The 22,811-nt window shown below is 37.2% G+C and overlaps 1 protein-coding gene across 2 annotated transcripts in view; it reads left to right on the top strand.

Moving 5' to 3' along the window:
• Suz12 (SUZ12 polycomb repressive complex 2 subunit) overlaps nt 1-22,811 on the top strand; it is a 43,130-nt gene that overhangs the window by 7,963 nt on the left and 12,356 nt on the right. The window contains exons 4-9 of one of the 2 annotated variants that reach the window (XM_085695483.2): nt 199-267; nt 10,866-10,915; nt 13,679-13,764; nt 16,743-16,974; nt 18,489-18,582; nt 22,086-22,191. In XM_085695483.2, the coding sequence (XP_085551609.2) occupies nt 199-267; nt 10,866-10,915; nt 13,679-13,764; nt 16,743-16,974; nt 18,489-18,582; nt 22,086-22,191 (637 nt within the window). The remainder of the gene's footprint in view (nt 1-198; nt 268-10,865; nt 10,916-13,678; nt 13,765-16,742; nt 16,975-18,488; nt 18,583-22,085; nt 22,192-22,811) is intronic. The other variant, XM_085695484.2, reaches the window with a different exon arrangement.

The raw sequence follows: 22,811 nt of genomic DNA, 5'->3' as shown, positions 1-22,811 counted from the left end.
AAAAATAACTATTATAATTGAACTTGAATAGGTGTTTACTATTATAAGAAATTGTCCAAGAGTGTGTGCATTGTTATGAACTAGCCTTATAGTTTATTTTGAAATAATCAAAATTGAATATCTACTTTGCTTATTACAGTGTAATTTTGTATTTTCCCCAGTTGCAAAGTGATTATTATGTTTATCTGTTTCTTCCAGGAAAACTTTTAAAGTTGATGATATGTTATCAAAAGTAGAGAAAATGAAAGGAGAGCAAGAATCTCATAGGTAAGATAATCTGTCAGTTTACATTAAATGATATACTTGAGGAAAGAGGGACAGTTATAGTGACTCTTTCCCTAGTGATAACCACAAGATTGTTTTTTTTTTTTTTTTTTAAAAAAAAGCAAAACCTGAGAATCAGTTGTCCCAGGTACATGTATGAGTCAGGAATTAATTTGTTTCACCTCTGGCAGAGACTCCTCGAGACTGTGTAACCATCTCTAATGTTGAAAACTGTTTTCTGGCACATAAGTCATCATATATCTCTTAACATTTCCTGGTGTTTTTCAATCAGATTCTTTAATTTAGGCACTTAGTCTTAATCCTACTACCTCACCTGAGGAGAAGTGGCGACCAGAATTTATGGTGTAGGTACTCTGTGATAGTTATTTCACAGGATTGTATTGCCTCTGAGTCAGTGCTTCTCAACCTTTCTATGCTTTGGGAACCACCTTTGGGACTGTGGTGACCCTCATCCATAAAATTATTTGTGATTTTGCTACCACTAAGATTTTTTTATTTATTTTTGGTTTCTTTTGGGGGGGGGGCAGGGTTTCTCTTTGTAGTCCTGGCTGTCTGTAGACTAGGCTGGCCTCAAACTGAAGAGATCCACCTGTCCCTGCTTCCCAGTGCTGGGATCAAGGTGTGCACCACCACTGTCTGTCTGACCCAGCTATGAATCTTAATGTAAATATCTGTTTTCCAACGGTCTTAGGTGACCTCTTGTGAAAGGGTCTAAACCCACAGATTGAGAACTGCTGCTCTAAGTAATTACCCTTAAATATGAGAGAGGATCCTCTTTTTTCATTCTCCTTATTTAGCTTACTACAAAATACTCATAATTTTAACTGGGCATGGTGGCAAATGCCTTTAATCCACAACTCAAGAGGAAAAGGCAGGCAGATCTCTGAGTTCCAGGACAGCCTGGTCTACTAAATCAGGTCCAGAATAGTCAGGGCTCTTACAAACAAACCCTGTTTCGAAAAACAAACAAACAAAAGGAAAGATAAAAACTCATTCATTGCTCCTTTTGAATATTTCAGGAATTAAGGTGTTGTTTATTTATTGACTACTTTTAACTACTTTTTGAGAGAATGTAGAAACTGAAAATTGTGAATAACTCTCCATCCACCAGACCCTCAGCTGTGTTGGAGCTGAATACAGGTTTTCATGAATGTTAGGCAAGTGGTCTAGTTAGCTGTACGTTCTGTTCCTTCAAAAAAAAACTTGATAGAGAAAAACTGGCAGTGTATTTTTCTCAAAAGTTTTTGTTGTGGAGAAAGGGTCTTGCTTTATAAATTCAGTCTGGCCCCAAACTCACGACCCTCCTGTCTTAGCCTTAGACAGGCATGTGCCATTTAATATCTCTTCGAATCAAGATAGGATATTGTCTTAGTTAGGATTTCCAGTGCTGCGATAAAACACCATGACCCAAAGTATCTTGGGAAGGAAAGGGTTCATTTTAGCTTAGTTACACATTATAGTCCTTCATTGTAGGAAATCAGAGTAGGAAGTCAAGAAGGAAAGGAACCTGAAAGCAAGAAGTAAAGCAGAAGCTGAGGAGGAGTGCTGTTTACTGGTTTTCTCCTCAAGACTTGCTCAGCCTGCTTTCACTCAGGACCACTAGCCCAGGGATGGTACCATGAGCTAGGCCCTCCACATCAATCAAGAAAATGCCCTATAGGTAAATCTGGTGGGGACATTTATAGATTTAAGCCCTCCCTCCCTCCCTTCCTTCTTCCCTTCCTTCTTTACGTCATTTACTTATTTATTTGGTTTTTCAAGACAGGGTTTCTTTGTGTAGCCCTGGCTGTCTTGGAACTCATTCTGTAGACCAGGCTGGTCTCGAACTTAGAGACCCTTCTGCCTCTGTCTCCCGAACTCTGATGGTCTAAAGGTGTGTGCCACCACAACTAGAGGGGTTCCCTCTTCTAAGATGACTAACTATGTCCAGTTGACATAAAACTAGCAAATACTCATACTTAGTTTGCATTTTTCATTTAGTGATTTTTAAATAAAGGTCTTAATTCCCCCTATCCTTTTGTGGTTGCTTGTGTTTTACATGTGGCTTGAGTTCATTGGGATTTGCTACTTGAATTGTGAAACTACATCTTTATATCCTGTAATCTTGTATGATTGAAGTGTAGTTTGTATTTCCATTTATGTCTAGGCCAGTTTAAATTTTAAAGTTCTAGAACAAGATAGAACTGAGAGTTTTCTCAGTGCCTGTACATTTTAGTTTAGATTTTTATTTCAGATGCTTATCTGGCCCTTGAGTGAACTCTGGGCTCCCTGAGGGATTTTTAGTAGTACTATGTGGTGGTAGTGCTAACCACATGCCTACATCTCCTGCTTGTGGTAGTGCTGCCTCATAGTCTAGTTAGAACCTGATCTGCTGACCTGACTTTTTTCTTCTGATTCCCTTCATAATTTGCCCTCTAGTTATAACCTTGGGCCAATAAAAAAATTTCATCACACTGGGCAGTGGTGGTACATATCTTTAATCCCAATAAGAGGTGGTCAGATTTCTGAGTTCAAGGCCAGCTTGATCTACAGAGTGAGTTCCAGAACATCCAGGGCTACACAGAGAAAAGCTGTCTTGAAAAGGAAAGAAAAAGAAAATTTGATCCCTTTATCTTCCTTAGCAGAATTTAGTTTCATCACTAATAAACCCTGCTACTTCTTCAGTGTGACAGTGCCTTTAATAAGTATCACAGCATTTCTCTAAGAATATGTATTGTAAGGAAGGTGCATGAACTGGTCAGTTCTTTCTGATCTGCTGCCCTCTAGTAATTTTCTTCCTTCTACCCAGTGGTTTTGAACTGGAATTCATAGAAACATCAGTAGATTATATAAAATTCTTTTTTTATATTTTCATCTTTTTATTCTCTATTTTCCCATTGACATCAATTCTTCAGTGGTTTAAACTACTATAGCTATATGAATCTTGTTTTGTGTTTTGAGGTGGTCTTACTATGTAACCCTGAGTGACCTAGAATATACCATGTAGATCAGTCTGTTTTTGAACTCATAGTAGTTCACTTGCCTCTGCTTCCTGTGAGCTTGGATTAAAGGCATATGCCACCATTTCTGCCTGGCTATATAAAATTTTTGGAAGTCCTTAGATCATGTTGTTCATCTATACACACTTATATCATATACACTCAAAATTATGAACCCTGACTGGCTAGTGAGCTTCAAGACATTACTCTGAACCCCAGTGCTAAAATTAAAGTGTATGCCTGACCTTGTATGAGGGTGCTACAGATCTGGACCCAGGTCCTCATGCCTGCATGTTTGTCAAGCCATCTCCCCAGCCTCTTGCCCACAAATTTGAAAGACAAATTTTAGATCTTTAAGATCTAGTTGGGTGGGCTGGAGAGATGGCTCAGTGCTTAAGAGCACTGGCTGCTCTTCCAGAGGTCCTGAGTTCAATTCCCAGCAACCACATGATGGCTCACAACCATCTGTAATGAGATCTGGCGCCCTCTTCTGGTGTGTGGGCATACATGGAGGCAGAATATTGTATACTTAATAAATAAATCTTAAAAAAAAATATCTAGTTGGGTACAGCAAATTTGTCATTTAAACCTCCCAGGTTTGTATAATAATGTCTCAGTGTTGTTCCCTAAGGTACTAGGATAATTTGAGAAAGTTTTTCAAGTTTCTCCTCAAACTCTCCAGTAGTGTTATTTCAGTGTGTTTCCCTTCTCAGATTAACTGTAGTCTTATTATAGTGTTAATTTATTACATGAGATTATAGAAAATATCTTAGAAACCAGTATGTAATGCAGGTACTATGAAACTATATAGTTGTCAAGTTCGTTCTTAGAATAATGTAAGCCTTTGTTGTTCCTTGGTATTATTTAAAGTTAAAATCTTAAGTCATATACAAGAGCATCTCTCTTCTGTTTGTCTTCTGTGCATTATCACAGACACGAGAACCTCATTCAGTTTGACCACAGCTATATCTCTTCAACACTAGTAGTCTCAGTGTCTTCTGCAGGAACTTATGTTCTTTCAACACACACGTCCCAGGATTAGACTAGACCATTTTCATGCCTAGTGTATTTCATTTCCCAGAACTAAAGGGAATTCTAGATTCACAAGAATACCAAGAGTACTGCAACACAAAATCTAGTATAAATGTCTAAATTAGTTTTTATATTTTGTTAGTTTGTTTTTGAGACAGGGTTTCTTTGTATAACAGCACTGACTGTCCTGGAAATTTGAAGATCAGGCTGTCCTCGAACTAACAGAGATCTGCCTGCCTCTGCCTCCCGAGTGCTGGTATTAACCACCCATTTTAGTTTTAAGACTTACAGCAAGTAAAAACAGAGCCAAAATATTAACTATTATATTTGTAAAACAAGTTGCTATTTCATGATTTTTTTTATACTTTAGCTCTACAGTTGTCTTACATATTAATTATAGAAACTTGTTAGAAGAGATTATGGAAGAAAAAAGATCATGAGTCATGTCATAGATTTAACTTTCTCTCCCCCCCCCCCCCCCCCGTTTAGTCCTGGCTGTCCTAAAACTTTTTTTCTTTTATTTTTTCCCCCCTTTGGTTTTTTCAAGATGATTTCTGTTTAGTCCTGGGCCGCTCTGTAGACCAGACTGTCCTTAAATTCACTTGCCTCTGTCTCTTGAGTGCTGGGTGTCACCACGCCCTGCTTTTCTAAAATGTTTGTCACAATAATGAGAGTTGTTTTGTTTTTTGGTGTAGAACTAGCTCTTGTAGACCAGGCTGACTTTGAACTCAGAGATCCTCCTGCCTCTGCCTCCCAAGTGCTGGGATTAAGGCTTGTGCCACCACCACCCAGCGAGTTATTTTGATCTTAAAATACAGTGATAAAACTATCATTTATACAAATTATTGTTTGGAATAGTAGCATCTTCAAAAGTAGCATACTTCAAAGCACCTAGCAAATTTTTGAAACTTATCAGGTCAAATCTGCTTCCCAGGTCTTTTCTGAATTGTCTCCTTGCCTTTTTGGTATGATTGTGTATACTTTAGACACTTTTTTTTTTTTTAAACCTTTGTAGAATGCCTTATATGTCTTGTCTTAAGGCTGTTGGTTTTTGTATTCTAGTTTGAATTTGTGTGATTTGACTAAACATTATGGCTTACTAGAATAAATAAATCACACGCTATTCTCTAGTTGTCCAACCTAGATTGTAGACAGTAGCAATTCTACTGGTTTTAAGATTCTCTAGTCAAAATTCTTCACTTAAAACTATATCCATGGAGAATCATATCATATAAAAATTTAAAAGTTGAGGTTTATTTTAAAGGTGTCCCCTAGGGCCTCGTGAGAAGTGAAATGTCTTCTGTCTTCTTATTACCCTGTTCCATTCTTGGTTTATTATTAGTTATTGGATAAATCTCCAGAAGTTACCTGAACTAGGATTTTTTAATTTATTTATTTAAATTATTTGAGAGATCTTGCTGTTTCCCAGGTTGACCTTCATTTGTTATCCTTCATCCTGCCTTAGCTTTCTAGATGCTGGAATTATTGGCATATGATACCATGCCTTGCTGAAGTAGAACTTTTATTAGTTGGTTTTTGTAGTTATTTTGTTGTTAGCATTGCTGAGAAATTAACCCAGGGCCTTGTGCTTGCTAAGCAAGCTCTCTAACTTTTCAGAGATATCCTTAGTCCTAAAGGACCTTTTCTCACTGATTTTATAAAACCTAAGCTTTAAAGTTACTTATCTTCCTTTCGTAAACATCCCTTTTGTTAAGCATCTTTTTCTACAATAACAAGGTCTATATCTACATTTTGAGTCAGAGGAGTGTGTCATTTCCTTAGTGTGCCATGTCCCAAGTACTGTATATTGAAGCTTTAGGGATGTAATGGTGAGTGAAATACATCTGCCTTTTGGGAGGAGAAGACATTTATAATAATGATGATGGTGGTGGTGGTAAAAAAAAAAAGTACAGATAAACAATGAGTGTATTCAGCAAGAGAAGCAGTTCTTTTGTATGTTTGTTTGTTTGTTTTTGAGACAGGGTATCTGTAACTTTTGGAGCCTGTCCTGGAACTAGCTCTTGTAGACCAGGCTGGCCTCAACTCACAGAGATCCGCCTGCCTCTGCCTCCTGAGTGTTGTGATTAAAGGTGTGTACCACCACCGCTCGGCTGAGAAGCAGTTCTTATTTGAGTTGTTGAATATGGAAAAGTAATGGCCAAGGAAATCTTATCTGAAGAAATAAGTTAAATTTGAAAAATAAATGTAGGAGTAAAGTGATGGAGAAATGGTTCTGGAAAAATGAACATTATATAAACAGCCTCTGAGATTAAGGTGTCTGAGTAGAGAGAGAAGGAAGAGTGATATGAGAAGCCTGAAAAAGATGCCTATGATCTTTCAGGTTCTTAGACACTATATAAAGATGTGGTCTTGGGGCTGGCAAGATGGCTCAGCAGTTAAGAGCACAGGCTGCTCTTCCCGAGTTCTTGAGTTCAATTCCCAGCAACCATATGGTGGCTCACAGCCATCTGTAATGAGATCTGGTGCCCCCTTCTGGTGCGCAGGTGTACATGGAGGGAGTATTGCATACATAATAAATAAATAAATCTTTTTTTAAAAAAAAAAAAACAGCGATGTGGTCTTTCTGGGCCTAGTGTTGCACACTTTTAATCCTAGCTCTAGGGCAGGTGGATATCTGTGAGTTCAAGGCCAACCTGGTCTGCCTAGTGAATTCCAGGATAGACAGCTACATAGTAAGATACTGTCTGGAAAAACAAATTGAAAACCCAATAAAGTTGTGGTGTTAATTCTAGGAATGCTATTAAATTATTCTTTGTACATATGTATCTTTGTAGTTCTATAGATGGAGCCTAGGACCTTGTACTTGCTAGACAGGTGCTCTGTCACTGAACTACACAAGTAATGAAACTATTTTAAACAGTACTATTACATTAATAGCTTTTCTCTGCCCTTCTATTTTGTTTAGGCTTCTTCGGTTTAGTGTATATTTTTTCTCTAATGTCTTTCCTTTGTAAGCTGTTTTAGTCTGTCTTTTGTGTTCTTTGAGATAAGATTTCTTGTAGTCCTAGCTGACTTTGAACTGTCAGTGTAGCTGAGGTTGACTTTTAAGATGATCCTCTTGCTCTCTTTCCTGAGCTTGGGGATTATAGATATATAGCACCAAGCCCCTCTTTAGTACTCTACAGTTTTGAAAGATTTGTTTCTGTGTGATAAACATAAATACCATCTCCCATTCAAAGTCTTCCCATCTATATGTCTCACATACTTTATTTTTAAACTTTGGGTCTAGAATAATGGATTCAATAGTGTATAATCATCAGATTTTTAGCCTGATATGATAAAATGCATAAGGAAAATTAAGACTCAGTTGCTAAAGGCACTTATTTCAAAGCCTGATAACTTGAGTTTGTTCTCTAGAACCAGCATGGTGGAAAGAACTGATTCCCAAAAAATTGTCCTCTGATTGACATATCAATCATGTGTGTACCCACACACACAGAATAAGTAAATGAATGTATAAGAGAGAAGTAGCTTCCCTTGCGCAGTGTAGAGGCTAGCATATGTACTATTTATTTTGTTTTTTGTTTCGTTTTGTTTCTGTGTAACTGTCCTGGAACTCTGTAAACCAGGCTAACCTTGTACTCACTGTGATCCACCTGCCTCTGCCTCCTGAGTAAGATTAAAGATGTGTGTGAGCACTGCCTGACTAACTTTTCCTATTTTGAAATAATACAATTCTAAGGCTTTATCATGTGCTGTCAGCGATACATAAAGCAGTGATCACAGTCTTTTTAGCATAAGAACTTGCTTTCCAGCCCAGTGTAGTGGTACATGCCTTTAGTCCCAGCACTGGGGAGGCAGAGGCAGGTGAATCTCTGAGTTTGAAACCAGCTGGGTCTACAAAGCGAGTTCCACGACAGCCACAGCTATTACACAGAGAAAGCCTGTCTTGAAAAATGACAAAAATCGACCTTGGTTTCCTTTGTGGAATCCAGTATTCAGATTTGAGGTTCCTATGTGAATCCTGTTTCAGAATGTTAGTCCCTTAAGAATTTGCGCATTCTTTTAGTCCCACACTCAGTCTACAGAGCTGGTTCCAGAACAGGTAGGGCTGTTACACAGAGAAACCTTGTCTCAAAAACCGAAAAAAGAAAAGCAAGATCTTAATTGCCTCTGATTAAAAAAAAGTTTTAGGAAGACTTTCCGGGTCAATCTCTTTGCTGTGTTTTCATTTCTAGTCATTACTTAATGTAATGCTTTGCAGCCTCCCACACTCTCTGTAGCATGAGGACCGGCTTGTTGGGGTTTCCGACCAGCCCGGTACCCCAACAGCCGGCAAGTCCCAAAGAGAAATTACACACAGGACTCCATAAGGTTATAAACTGATTGGCCCATTAGGTCAGGCTACTTATTAGTTCTTATAACTTATCTTAACCCATTATTCTGATCTATGTTAGCCACATGGGCTCAGTACCCTTCTCAGTGTGACAGCTTACATGTTGCCTCTTCAGTGTTTCTGCGCAGGAGTCGTGAGAGAGTTTCTACTTCCAGAATCCTCCCAGTCTCTTTGCTCCACCCCTACTTCCTATCTGGCTTTCCCACCTATACTGCCTGCCTGGCCAATCAGCATTTTATTAAAATATGATTGACAGAATACAGACAATTCTCCCATACCAACTCACTCTGTAGCTCCCATTTCTATACACATACCCAGAGTGTCACCACCATTTTAAGAAACTACACATGGGGGGCTGGAGAGATGGCTCAGCGGTTAAGAGCTTTGTCTGCTCTTCCAAAAGTCCTCAGTTCAATTCCCAGCAACCACAGGGTGGCTCACAACGATCTGTAATGAGGTCTGGTGCCCCCTTCTGGCCTTCAGATGTACACACAGACAGAATATTGTATACACAAATAAATACTTTAAAAAAAGAAACTACACATGTACTGGATTATATAGCTTCTACATAGCTGTGACCAAATACATGAGGTAAGGAGATGTTTATTTTATCTCATGGTTTTAGAATGTCAGTCCACTGGGGCCGTAAACACATAGTAGGAGTAAACTACATATTTTGTCAGCTAAGAAATAGAGAAACAATGTATAGGAGAGGGCCTACTTAAAACAAGCAGGCCCTGCGTCCTATTTTTCAACATGTCTCAATAATGTCTTCAATATGTTTGTTCATTAGGTTCTAGTCTTCATTAGCTGTTCTGGAAATGTCATCCTATTCACATTTCAGAGTATGTTTTCCTAATCTTAGGACTCCTAGCCATCGTTCATAGCCTTCTCGTTACTGATAAGCTCTCTCTGTAAAAATACCTTGTTTTTGTGTACCATCTTTTCTCTTTAGTCCTGGTTCTGAAGCTGCAACATAAGTTTGTTCTTTTTCCTGTTTAAATATATTACAGAAGCCTGTTGGTGTTTCTAGTAATAATTTTCCTATTTCTATTAGCTATTTTTTCATACTTTTCGTTTGTTTGTTTGTTTGGTTTTTATTTTTGTTTTTCCCTGGGATAGATTTTGTGTGTGTGTGTGTGTGTGTGTGTAGCCTTGGCTGTCCTGGAATTCACTCTTAAGACTAGACTGGCCTCGAACTCAGATTCATCCTCTGACTCCTGACTGCTGGGATTAAAGGTGTGTGCCACCACCTCCTGGCTTGCTTCCTTTTCTTATTATAGAGCTTCTAACTCTTACACGAAAATGTCATATTAAAAAAGTAAGTTATGTGGGGCTGGTAAGATGGTTGAGTGGTTAAGAGCATTGGCTGCTCTTCCAAAGGACCCTGATTCAGTTCCTAGCACCCATATGGCAGCTCAAAACTGTCTGTAACTTCAGTTCCAGGGAATCTGACACTTTCATACCAATGCATATAAAATAAAGTTAAATTATTAAAAAAAAAGAAAAGTAAATATACATTTATTGTAACTTTGTGATTGTGTGTTTTACTCTTAATTGGAGAATAAAGTAATGGCTCCACACCATCTGTTAGAAAGCATGAATTTTCATTAATGTGTTTGAAGGCTGAGGAGGTCACTCGGAGGTAGCACACTTGCCTCACAAGGGAAGTCCTAGCTAGCACCAAGGGATAAGTATTAAATACTTCTACATTGGTTTAGATTCCATTTTCAGATTTTTCCTTTTTAACATTCAATGATAGGAAACCTTCCCCTTTATAACAAAGACAATAAAACACTGTGATAATGGGACACCATTGGTAGTCTGCTCTTTTGGCTTTATTCCTTTGGTGTTTTTACTTATACTTTTGTCAGTTGTGTGTGAGGGGAGTTGGTTGTGGTTGTTTTGATTTTGTTTTGGGATAGGGTCTCACTGTGTCGTTTAGGTTGTCCTTGATCTGGATAGCTAATATCTTTTTCTGCTGAGCACAGATTACAGAGACAGTGCTAACCGCTGTATGTCTCTGTGTGTGTTGTAATGGAAGTAGGCATTGTTTTGTTACAGTTAGGAGAAAAGCACAATGTGTTCTGAGCCTCAGTGGTTAAGGGTGAGAAAATCAAGCATTCATAAACTACCTTTTCTCTCAGAGTATTTTAAGGTCTGTACGACGTTTATTACAGATTATTAAAGTGATAATTTTTTGTTTTATTCAGCTTGTCTGCTCATTTGCAACTTACATTTACCGGTTTCTTCTACAAAAATGGTAAGTATTGTAGAAAAGTTGTTCATTCTGAGTTCCTTGTGTTCATGGATTTGTTTTGGTAATTTTCATTTGCTTGAATTTCTTGTTTTTATTTTTTCTATTATACCCAATGTCCTTCCCAAACAAGCACTGTGTTACCACTGAACTGTACCCATGGCCTTCTGATGATGATTTTCAATTTTAAGTTTAAAATATAATGATAAAAAATTTTTTTTAAATGGTTATCCCAGAAGTTCAAGAATCTAAGGATCTTGGTATGAGCCACTTACATAGATGTTTGTTTGTGTTGATGTTGTCAAGTAGAACAGTAAACAACTGAAATAACCACTACTACTAATGAGACATTATCAGAGTGTCAGTCGGTGCCAAGAAAATATGTTATTTTATGTTTGTTTCAGTGAACACTAAAAGCATGTTGCAAAACTTATTTTAAAACGGGATAAGGTTCAAGAGTGGTAAGGGCCAGGCATGGTGGTACATGCATGTAGGAGGCAGAGACAGAGATCTCTGAGATCAAAGCCAACCTGTCTATCTACATAGTTATTGTCAGGCCTGCCAGGACTACAGTCAGTAACTAAAAAAATGAATATGGATTCATTGAGATGGCTTAACAGATAAACACATGACCAAGCCTAATGACCTCAGTTTGTTCTCCAGAACTCACGGTCGAGTTCCATAAGTTGTCCTCTACCTCTGTATTCACACCTGCTTATACACAAGCACACACATGCAAAACAAGTCGTGATTGTGAAAGAATAGATAATGCCTATCAGCTTGTTCATCTTAATAGATCATCTTATTCAGTGTAATTAAATTTTTACCAGATAAAAAAAGCTAAGGTTTTCTTTGGAATAGTTAATTAAGGAACAAAGTTTAAGGGACTGAGGAGTAGAGTGGTGTTGTGATTGCCTATTATTTCTCTTAAATAATTTATAAATCTACAATTCCTGGTTTTAATCATGTAAATTTGTTTTCTGTAGTACTCATATATAAACTCATTTTAGAAGAACTCATATTTAGAACTCCATAATTTACCTTTTATGGATTCATTTCCAGTTTCCAGGGACTTGTTTAAGACATACGTATATTAATACTAAAATGGCATTTTGGCACCCAGCTGGCTAAAAATTTTTTTCCTTGTCAAGTGTAGTGGCATACAACTTTTGATTGCAGCACTCAGGAGACAGAGGCAGGTGCATCTCTTAAGAGTTCCAAGCCAACTGGAGCTACATGAGACCCTGTCTCGAAATAAAAGTAATGGAAGTTTAAGAATTAGGAATTTTTTGTTTTTGAAAAAGATACTTAAATCAGAATAGAGAACCAGCTTCGAAGTTCCTAATACTGCTGGATATAGTGGCATGTGCCTGTGTCCTTAACTCCAGTCTCTTGGGGGCCTAGACCAAAGGATTGGTGGTTCTGCAAGGGGTCAAATGGCCCTTTTCAGACAGACAAAATGGCTAGAATAGCAGAAATTACTTGATTGTTAGGGCTCTATTCTCATGGTAAGCATTGTTTTGACAATCTTTCTGTTTTAGACACTGGGTTATTTTTGCCATCTTAAAATATTTTCATTGTGATTATAATTTTCAGAGAGACTGATTTAGCCATCTTCTCTCAATATATACTGCATATAAAGATTGAAGTGAATTTGTTACATTTTAGTGCTTTTTCTTACTGGTTTTATTTTGGTTTGGGTGCAAGATATCAAACCCATAACCTTTAGCATGCTAGGGAAACAGTCTACCCCTGAGCAGTGCCCATAAGTCAAAGAAGATTGATTTTATGTAGGAAAGAAAGTTACCTAAAAATCTAAGAAGGGGAAAAATTGTTTTCAGTGTGTGTATGTATGTATATTAATGATCTAGTAATAGTTCTGTATATTATTGAAGTTTAGTATTTAAATATTTAGGTTTGAACTATTAATAACTTCATAATTTTAAATATTAGTAAGTAATAGTTCCCTTGGAGCCTTGGCTTGCCAACATTTTTGTTATTTAATCATTAGAAAGTATAGACCTGTTACTTAAAACTACAATTTTTTTAAGTTTTGTAAGCCAAAGCATCCCCAAGTGGCAATGAACAGCTAGTTTTGCTATTGCCACTTAGACCGAGACCTTTCTTTGCTTGTGCTTGCGCTCTCTCTCTCTCTCTCGCTCGCTCTCTCTCTCGCTCGCTCGCTCGCTCGCTCGCTCTCTCTTCTGAGACAAGGTCTTATTATGCATACCATGATGGCCTCAGACTTTTAGAGATCCACCTGCCTCTGTCTCCCAGGTGTTGGGAATAAAGATGTGTACCACCATGTCAGCTAAATAAATTTTTTAGTAATGATTTTGGGAGAAGAAGGAACATTGAATTTTTTTGTGTAATCCTCTAGAATTATTTTACTCAAGCTTCTTGGCAAAAAGCTTTGCCTGCTTTTGTCACTTTTGAAAATCACTTTCTGCATTATACATATTAAATTTTCAATGAGAAGTAAATAGATTAAGTGTGAATTAAAACAACTGAGTCATCTTACTCAAATTGGGAGAAAAATCTTACTCTATAGGCAGATAGATACATGTATGTGTCCTATGAAAGGTTATTTTTAAAAAGAGTGCTGCAAGTCTGGAACTAAACTGGGAAGGAAAAAGAAAAGTAAAGCTTGTGATATGTTTCATTATAGGAAGTCTTTTGAGATTCCTTAACTTAGGAAAATATTTTTTATTCTTTTTTTCCTCATGTATACATTAAAAAGATTTTTAAGACATTGGTTTTTCTATTTAGATAAGCCATCACAAAACTCAGAAAATGAACAAAATTCTGTTACCCTGGAAGTCCTGCTTGTGAAAGTTTGCCACAAAAAAAGAAAGGTAATGTATACAATGCTAGTAGATGAAATAGAATAATCATTAATTGAACATGTTTCTGCATAGCTACTATAATTGTGAGCCAGTTTTAAACCTCAGAAATGAGGACTATGTTGAGGCTGGCATGGTAACACACACCTTTAGTTTCAGCAATTGGGAGGCAGGGCCAAGCCAGGTTTGCATGGTGAGTTCCAGGCCTACCATAGCTACACAGTGAGATGGTGTCTCAAAGAGGGACACGGAATCATCTACATTGGTGGCTGACTTACTCTTACTCTTACTATAACCTGTTGCCACCCTCCTAATTTTTCCCCTGATCTGAGCATCTGTACAAAACATTGTCCAGTAGGAATCACAGGAAGAAGTTGTTGTGTCTTAGGGCAGATTCAGCTGCTTTTACTAATCTCAGAGGTTGTTCTTTAGCTACTAGTACATTAACACGGATGTAGTCCTTACAGTTTTAAATAGGAGTTTTTTCCCCCAAAAGATATTTCTTAGATTTTTGATTATAAGCCAAGCTTTAATGTGAGTAATTTCTCCAGCCCTAAAAGATTTTTTATCTTTTTATTTTATTTTATTTTTTTTAATTCTTTTTTTTTATATTTATTTATTTATCATGTATACAATATTCTGTCTATGTGCAGGCCTGAAGAGGGCACCAGACCTCATTACAGATGGTTGTGAGCCACCATGTGGTTGCTGGGAATTGAACTCAGGACCTCTGGAAGAGCAGGCAGTGCTCTTAACCGCTGAGCCATCTCTCCAGCCCCGATTTTTTATCTTTTATAGCACAATGATGGGGGAACAATTTACTGTCAGCATTATCAGCCATTAACTTATTAATACATTCCTTCAGTTTGTATTTAGAAGATTAAATTATTTTATGATAGAAATATCTGTCATAATGGCAACATACATTTCCTGAGCAACCCACCAAAACCAACAGTATGTACTTCTAGTAGACTTAAGTCCTAAGTCTGTCTTGTATTAAAGGCAACAAAATTATTAATGACTCCAGAATAGAAATAGGTATTTCTTTCCAAAGAGGATGTAAGTATGCCCAGTAAGTACAAGAAAGGAATTTTTTGATACTGTTTTTTAATTAGAGTGTACCTGTGTATCATTACACTTTAAACAGGAATTGAACTATATAGAGTTCCTGCTGGTGACATTTTTCCACGTGGTTTTAAAGTGATAAGGGACTTAAAAACTGCCAGAGTCATGATAGGAATATACCAGTCATAACTGGATGATAAGAGACACTTATGTAGCATTAAAAAGTATATGTAAAGTTAGGATATACTACTAGTTACTCATACTCCCATAAAACTTATGATGAGTAAAATTTTAAAATGCATTATGTATGAGGAAAAACGGTAGTTATGACAGTGTCCTGTTTTGTGTTTCAGCAAAATTAGTAATTGTAAACATCTTCAAGGGACAAACATACCAAACTGTTTATTTTAGTCGTTTGTGAAATGGGAGGCTTAGGGTATGAAGGAGACTTAGATTTCTCATGTAGAATAGGATTTTCTTTTAGTCTGTAAGTACAGATTAATTATGATTATTATGTGGATGCCTGATGCCTAAAGAAATGTCCCTAGAATTTGTGAGCTGCCGTATAGGTGCTGGGAATCAGACCTGGGTCTTCTGAAAGAGCTGCCAATGTTTTTTTTCTGCTGAGCCATCTCTGGCCCGTTTTATTTCTTTTATTTTTTTTTAATATTTATTTATTTATTATGTATACAATATTCTGTCTACATGTGTGCCTGCAGGCCAGAAGAGGGCACCAGACCTCATTACAGATGGTTGTGAGCCACCATGTGGTTGCTGGGAGTTGAACTCAGGACCTTTGGAAGAGCAGGCAATGCTCTTAACTGCTGAGCCATCTCTCCAGCCCCCTTTATTTCTTTTAAAGAAGTTACTAAGTTGGTTGTGGAGGTTAAGTCAAGAGCGTCATAGCTTTGAAGCCAACTCCTGGGTTGTTCTGCTCTGTAGTTGACACATGAAATGCAGTGCTCTCATTATAATTAGTTATGGAGTGAGTATTTCTCAGATAATTGCTGTTCCTTCTATTAAAGTATATATAAAACAGATATGGGTTTAGTGTTTGGTAACAATGGGGTTTATAAGTATCTTCCCCTTCTGATGCCCTCCCCCCTTTTTTTCTTTAAGACAGAGTTTCTCTGTGTGACTTTGGCTGTCCTAGAACTCTAGTTTGTGGACCAGGCTGCCCTCCATTTCCAGAGTGCTGGGATCAAAGATGTGCACCACCACCACCCAGCTTTTTTGTTTATTTCGGGCTTTTTGTTTTTATTTTTTTAAGTCAGAGGATTTCTCTGAATAACAGCCCTGGCTGTGGAATTCAATTTTGTAGACCAGGCTGACCTTGAACTCAGAGTTCCACCTGTCTCTGTCTACCAGGGACTCATGCGTGCTTTACTACTGACTTTATCACAAGTCCTTCAAATCTTTTTTTTCTCCTTGTATTTCCAGTTATTTTGTTCATATTTTAGGTATTTATTTTGAGGAAGACTTAAAGTAGAGCTTGACCTTGTGATCCTGCCCCTTACCACTATGCTTGTTTTTAGAGTGTGAACGCATGGCTTTATGTGACCCTCCCCCATTCCACCATACCTGTTCATAGAGCACGCACTCATGGTTTTATGTGATCCTCCCCTGTACCACCATGCCTGTTCTTAGAGTGCTCACTTGTGGCTTTGTGCACACAAGGGAAGCTAGATACTGGATATGCTTTTTTCCTCTCTCTTTACTGTATTGTAGTAATCTTCAATTGCTTTACTATTGGGAATCTAATTGTTCCATTTTTGGTTTTGTTTCACAGTTTTCAGCAGTATGATTATTTAACATGCCTTTTGGTAAATCGTGACTTATATCATGTTTCCTGTAACTGATTAGAAGTTTTAGTGTAATTTATCATTGCTTATGTATAAATCTAATTGTGAATCTCTACTTTTCAGGATGTAAGTTGTCCAATAAGGCAAATTCCTACCGGTAAAAAGCAGGTGCCTTTGAATCCTGATCTCAACCAAATAAAACCAGGAAATTTCCCATCCCTGGCAGTTTCCAGTAATGAATTTGAACCTAGTAACAGCCATATGGTGAAGTCTTACTCACTACTATTTAGAGTAACTCGTCCAGGAAGAAGAGAATATAATGGAATGATTAATGGAGAAACCAATGAAAATATTGGTAATTTTATTTCTGTAATTTCACTAGATTTTATTGGATATCAAAGCAGTCAGTGAAAATATTTGCACTAGTATTTCCTCATAATATTTAGAATTGTGTATATAGTGTTGGTTTCTTTTTTTTTTTTTTTGAAATAACCTTCACTTTCTGCTAGGTGTGGTAGTTTGTGCCTGTAATACAGTGCTCAAAAGGCTGAGTCAGTACATGAGTTTGAGGCCTGCCTGGGCTGCAATGTAGCAAGACCATATCTCAAAACAAACCATAAAACCCCGTTTCTTTCCAAAGTTGAAGAGACTGTTGTTTTGTTGTTATTTTGCTATGCTGGAGATTGACCTAGGGCCTTCCTCATGCTGGGTGTCTGTGTACCTCGCTACTTAAGTTAAACCTGAGCTTTCCCTTTTGTCTTCCTGTCTGTCTATCAGCATTTTTCCCTTCCTCTCCTTTCCTTTCCTGCCACTTTTTCTTTCTTCCCTGCCTCTTTCCCTCTCCTTATCTTTTTCTCTCTTCTTACTTTCTTGCTTTTTTCCATTCTTTCTTGATACATGGTCTCACCATTGCCTCAACTAGTCTTCAGACTGGACCCATCCTTCTAGCTTAGCTTTCAGAGTGCTGGGACTACAGGTGTATGCCGTTGTACTATCTTGAACATGAGCAGTATAATAGATATTGCCTTGATCCCTGTGCCCATTCCTTTCTTCTTCCAGCAGATATGAATTCATCTTTGCGATAATCATAAAATTGTCGTATAGCTTCTTATAATTAAACATTCTCAGAAGCCTTACAACCCAGTTTAGGTAGAGAGATATGGAATAAATAATTGCATTGAAATGAACAGTGGTATAACAGGTATATGTGAAGTACTGTTTAAAAGTTATTATAAGGAGGTGGAGAGCTCATTTTAAACACACTTAAAAGAGACTTGCTGCTCTTCAGAGGATCCACATTTGGTTCTCATCACCCACGTGGCAGTTACTGCTGTCTATAACTCCAGTTCCTAAGGATCTGATACTCTGTTCTGGCCTTCATGGGCACTATGTGCAAATGGTACACAAACATAAGTAAAGCAAAACCACTCATAAAATAAAAACAAATCTCTTTTTAGATTCTCATAATGGAACTCTGCGTAATATAACGAGGAGCCTACCTAGCATGAGTCATTCCAAACAAATTAACATTTGCAAGGATGAATTCTGATGGTCAGTGTTGTCAGGAAATAAGGGCAGACCCAGCTGAGTTGTACAGACCTATTGTTCCAGCACCCAGAAGACCAATTGAGTTGAAATCCAGCCTGTGCTGTATTATAAGCTCATGTTGTAGAAAAATAAAGATGGACATAATACATGTTAAAAATCCAAAGTTGAAACAAATGAGTGTGAATATTGAAACATTGTAATTTGTATCTCATTTGGATAAATGTAGCACATTTTACCTTACAACATTAAAAGGGACCATTTATTGCAGGTGGCACACTTTTTTTAAGTAATTGTTTTACAAAAAAAATTTATTTAATTCAGATGTCAGTGAAGAAGTTCCAGCCAGAAGAAAACGAAATCGTGACGATGGGGAAAAGACATTTGTTGCACAAATGACAGTGTTTGACAAAAACAGGTAATATTGATGGTCAAATAAGACTTCCATATTCTGCAAATGTTTTTATTCTGAAGGAGAGTAACTCTGGTATTGCTTGGGTTGTTCTAATAAATGGACAAACAAATTTGCAAATACTGAGTTTTTCGCGATCATATAGAGAGCAGTAAGCAGAGCTAAGGAACTATGAGTGACTCAGTTCAAATTGTTTATTCAACAAGTGTTTTTTGAGTGTCTACTCTGTTTTGTTTTGTTCTCATTTTTTTTCCAAGACAGGGTTTCTCTGTAGCTGTAGAGCCTGTCTTGGAACTCCCTCTGTAGATCAGGCTGACCTCTAACTCACAGAGATCCACCTGCCTCTGTCTCCTGAATCCTGAGATTAACGGTGTGTGCCGCCATCACCTGGCTTGAGTGTCTGCTTTTTGACAAACATTTCTCAATGGTGAGGAGGTACAAAATCCCTGTCTTTTTTGTAGCTTAACGTCTAATTCAGACTGTAGAGAACTCTACAAAATTATCAGTAAGTTCTGTGAAGAAATATTAGCAGATACGTGGTTATTGTTTATAGAAGTAATGTTTGAAACAGAGGTCTAATGAAATGGGTTCTAGATAAATCTTAAGATAGCAACTAAAGATAAGAAAGTTTTAAATTATATATAATCCTGTGTGACTGACTATATATGTACATTTGGCACAGGGTATTAGGTGAAACATCTTGGCACAAGTAAAAGAAGATGTAAGAAATAAATACAGCATTCTTTTTACATAAAGTTGGAGAATGATGCCTGAGGTATCATGATTTCTTAGACTGGTTGCTGGTGCTTAGCAATAAAGCTCAAGATAGTATATCAAAGTTTCCAGTTGTAAACAACTAGAGGGCTGGCTATAGCTCACCTATAGCGTGTGTTAACTTCACATGCACATGACCTGAGGTTTGATTCCCTAATATGGAGCCTAAGAGAGGAGGAAGCACAAAAGTAAAAACACTGGAAAGCAGTGGAGTCTCATGGTGAAACAGTATGATGTACCTGTACTAGTCTTTGCTGATCCTGAGATTGTGTTCTGTGCCACTAGGGGCACATTGTATTTTCTTTTTTCTTCTTTGTACTTCACATATATGCTAATATATTATTTTTCTTTTTTAAAAAATTTATTTATTTATTTATTAAATATACAGTGGTCTGTCTGCATGCATGCCTGTAGGCCAGAAGAGGGCACCAGATCTCATTACAGGTGGTTGTGAACCACCATGTGGTTGCTGGGAATTGAACTCAGGACCTTTGGAAGAGCAGGCATTGCTCTTATCCACTCAGCCGTCTCTGCAGCCCTGATATATTATTTATATGAAATAAACTTCTGTTTTTGTTTTAATTAAAAATGGTAGGAAACTAGATGCATTTTTCCTCATGGTTTAATTATGAAAGTTTAAATATGTATAGACATAAGTTCAAGAAATATTTGTGTAACATCCACACACCCTTTATCATTATTTGTAGCATTTTACCTCATTTGTTTCCTTTGTGTTTAACTTTTGTGCTGAACCGGTTGAATATATATTTCATCTCCACCTTGCTATGCTTGAACATGTGTCTCCAAATAACAAAGGCATTTCCTGATAACCACTTCCCCACATACAGCGTGTCTGACAGTGGCTTCCCATTGACCTAGTAATGTTTTTAGTTTTGTTTGGGACAGCAAGTCTTACTGTTTATTTGGCCCAGGCTACTTTCAAACTCTTGATCCTCCTGCCTCAGTGTCTGGAATGCTGGGAATACAAGCTGCCAAGTATCATTATGTTCAGCTCTTTTTGTTATTTTTATTTCAAGTGATACTGGGTATTGAACAAAGCCTTGTGCATGCTTCCCACCCCTCCCTCATCATTTCTCCATGATATTCATTGGCACTTTTCTGTGAAGAGGATTCCTTCCCTCATATTTTTAGGTGTTTTGTTTTTTAACCAATGTGAATTACATTAGATTACATTTTTAGTGAGTTTATTTTTAATCTGTTCATGTTGTTACTCATTTTAATGCTCAGATTATAAATTTGTTTAAAGGAACCCTTTCAGATTCCAGTTATCTCTTTTTTTATATTTTTAGGTTTTCCTTATTCAAGACATAAAATCTCCTTTTCCTAACACTTCTGAGATTGTCTTTTCTTTCAGAAGTCATGGTATTGCTTTTAGTAAAGAATTATATTTATGAACCACAGTCTTGAGACTAGAGATATTAAAATTTTTTCTTGTAATCCTACATTGGAGTCTTTGAAAGAAGAACCCAAATGTAAAAAACATGTAGAGGAAGTTTGAAATACTGAGCACAAAAGAAAAACCTAAGGCTTTCAGAGAACAAAGGCCACCTAGCCAGAGTGAGACTATCTATGCTAGACAGAAGTGGTGTCTCATGCCTATAATCCCAACTACTGCCGAGCCTAAACAATAGGCTTGTTTCACCTAAGATAATTAAGGCCAGTCTTCAATAATAATAAGGCCCAGTGTCAGATGGGGAAGTTACTTTGAAATCATATGTTCAGAGTTCTTATTTCTCTGTTAATAAAAGTATTGTGCAGCTCTGAAGGGCTGCAGCCTCAGGAAAGTGAAATTCTCAGTACATCTTAGCTTTCATTGTCTAATGGGACTAAAAAGAGTAAAGAGAAGCCATGTTCTTCCTATACGAAATCAGTTGTTACCATGATAAAGGAAAGTTTTTAGAACAGTAGTGAATGCCAGTGTGTAAAAATGGAAGTAATAGGGCTGGAGAGATGGCTCAAAGGTTAAGAACAGTGATTGCTCTTCTAGAGGTCCTGAGTTCAATTCCCAGCAACCATATAGCAGTTCACAACCATCTGTAATGAGATATGGTGCCCTCTTCTCGCATGCAAGCATACCTGGAGGCAGAACACTGTATCCTTAATAAGTAAATAAAAATCTTTAAAAAAATGAAAGTAATATATAAATCATACAACACATGTTAGAACTATGTATATATCCAGACATGTTAAAACTATGGCATATAATTTTGTTGACGGATTGATTCCTTCATTCATGAAATATTTACTAAGCTCCTGTACGTGCCAGGTTCCCGTGGGTACCCGTAGTTCACAGGTTTGTTGAATCCTTAGTTTCCTGAGCAAATGTGAAGGTTCCAGTTCAGACACTGACGTGCATACTTTGTAATAATTCCCTAAGGAAAGAATTTCCACACTGCTGTTGTGCTGATTTCAAAATTATAAAACTTACACAGCCAATTTATATTTAATTTATGAAATTAACTAAGTTTTGAGACTTTAGGAATATTATAGTTCATATTTTTAAAGTTATGTCTAGCTACAGTGATACAATTCTCTATAATTGCTTTTTATTAATATTGTTTTTCTCAGAACTGGAGTGTAAAAAATTTTAAATTCTGCTGAATATGTAAGGTAGTATACAAAATTAATGTTTTTTAATGTAAATCTGGAGTGTAGATTTTGTCCTTATAATAATACACTGTTTACTTTATAAAGTACATGTGTTTATCTAACAGGCGTTTACAGCTTTTAGATGGGGAATATGAAGTAGCCATGCAGGAAATGGAAGAATGTCCAATAAGCAAGAAAAGAGCAACATGGGAGACTATTCTTGATGGGAAGGTATGAATGACTTAGAAGATTGAACACACTTTAATTGTCAACTCTTATTTTGATTGATGTTTTCTTCCCCAAATGCAAATTTTATTAGAAACAAGGAGTCTCTGTTTTTTTGTTTTTACATTAAGCAATTGTTTTAATTATTTGTGAGATAGGGTATTAACTATATAGCTCTGACATCCTGGAACTCTCTATAAACCATGCTGGTCTCAAAAGGCATAAAGATTTCCCTGCCTCCCACCAAACGATGGAGTAAAGACATTGCACCTCCACATTTGACACTTACTTACCTAAACACCATGGTATGCTCAGGTTATCAGGTTTGGTGTGAAGTGCCTTTATCCACTGAGCTGTGTTGCTTGCCCTGAGAGTCCTTTGGTCTAAATACTTAGAAAAAATACAAGTAAAATGGCCCAGTCAGAAAATGTAATAGAGGGCATTGTGCTTAAGAACCTAACTGTCTATTGGCCAGTGGTGGCGCATACCTTTAATCCCAGCACTGGGGAGGCAAAGGCAGGCGATTTCTGTGAGTTCAAGGCCAGCCTGGTCTACAGAGTGAGTTCTAGGACAACCAGGACTGTTAATACAGAGAAACCCTGTTTCAAAAAAGCAAGAAAAAATGT

Source organism: Myodes glareolus, chromosome 9, assembly GCF_982192425.1.
Source record: "Myodes glareolus chromosome 9, mMyoGla1.1, whole genome shotgun sequence".
Classification (NCBI taxonomy): Eukaryota; Metazoa; Chordata; class Mammalia; order Rodentia; family Cricetidae; genus Myodes; species Myodes glareolus.
This window is presented reverse-complemented; position numbering and strand designations above follow the sequence as displayed.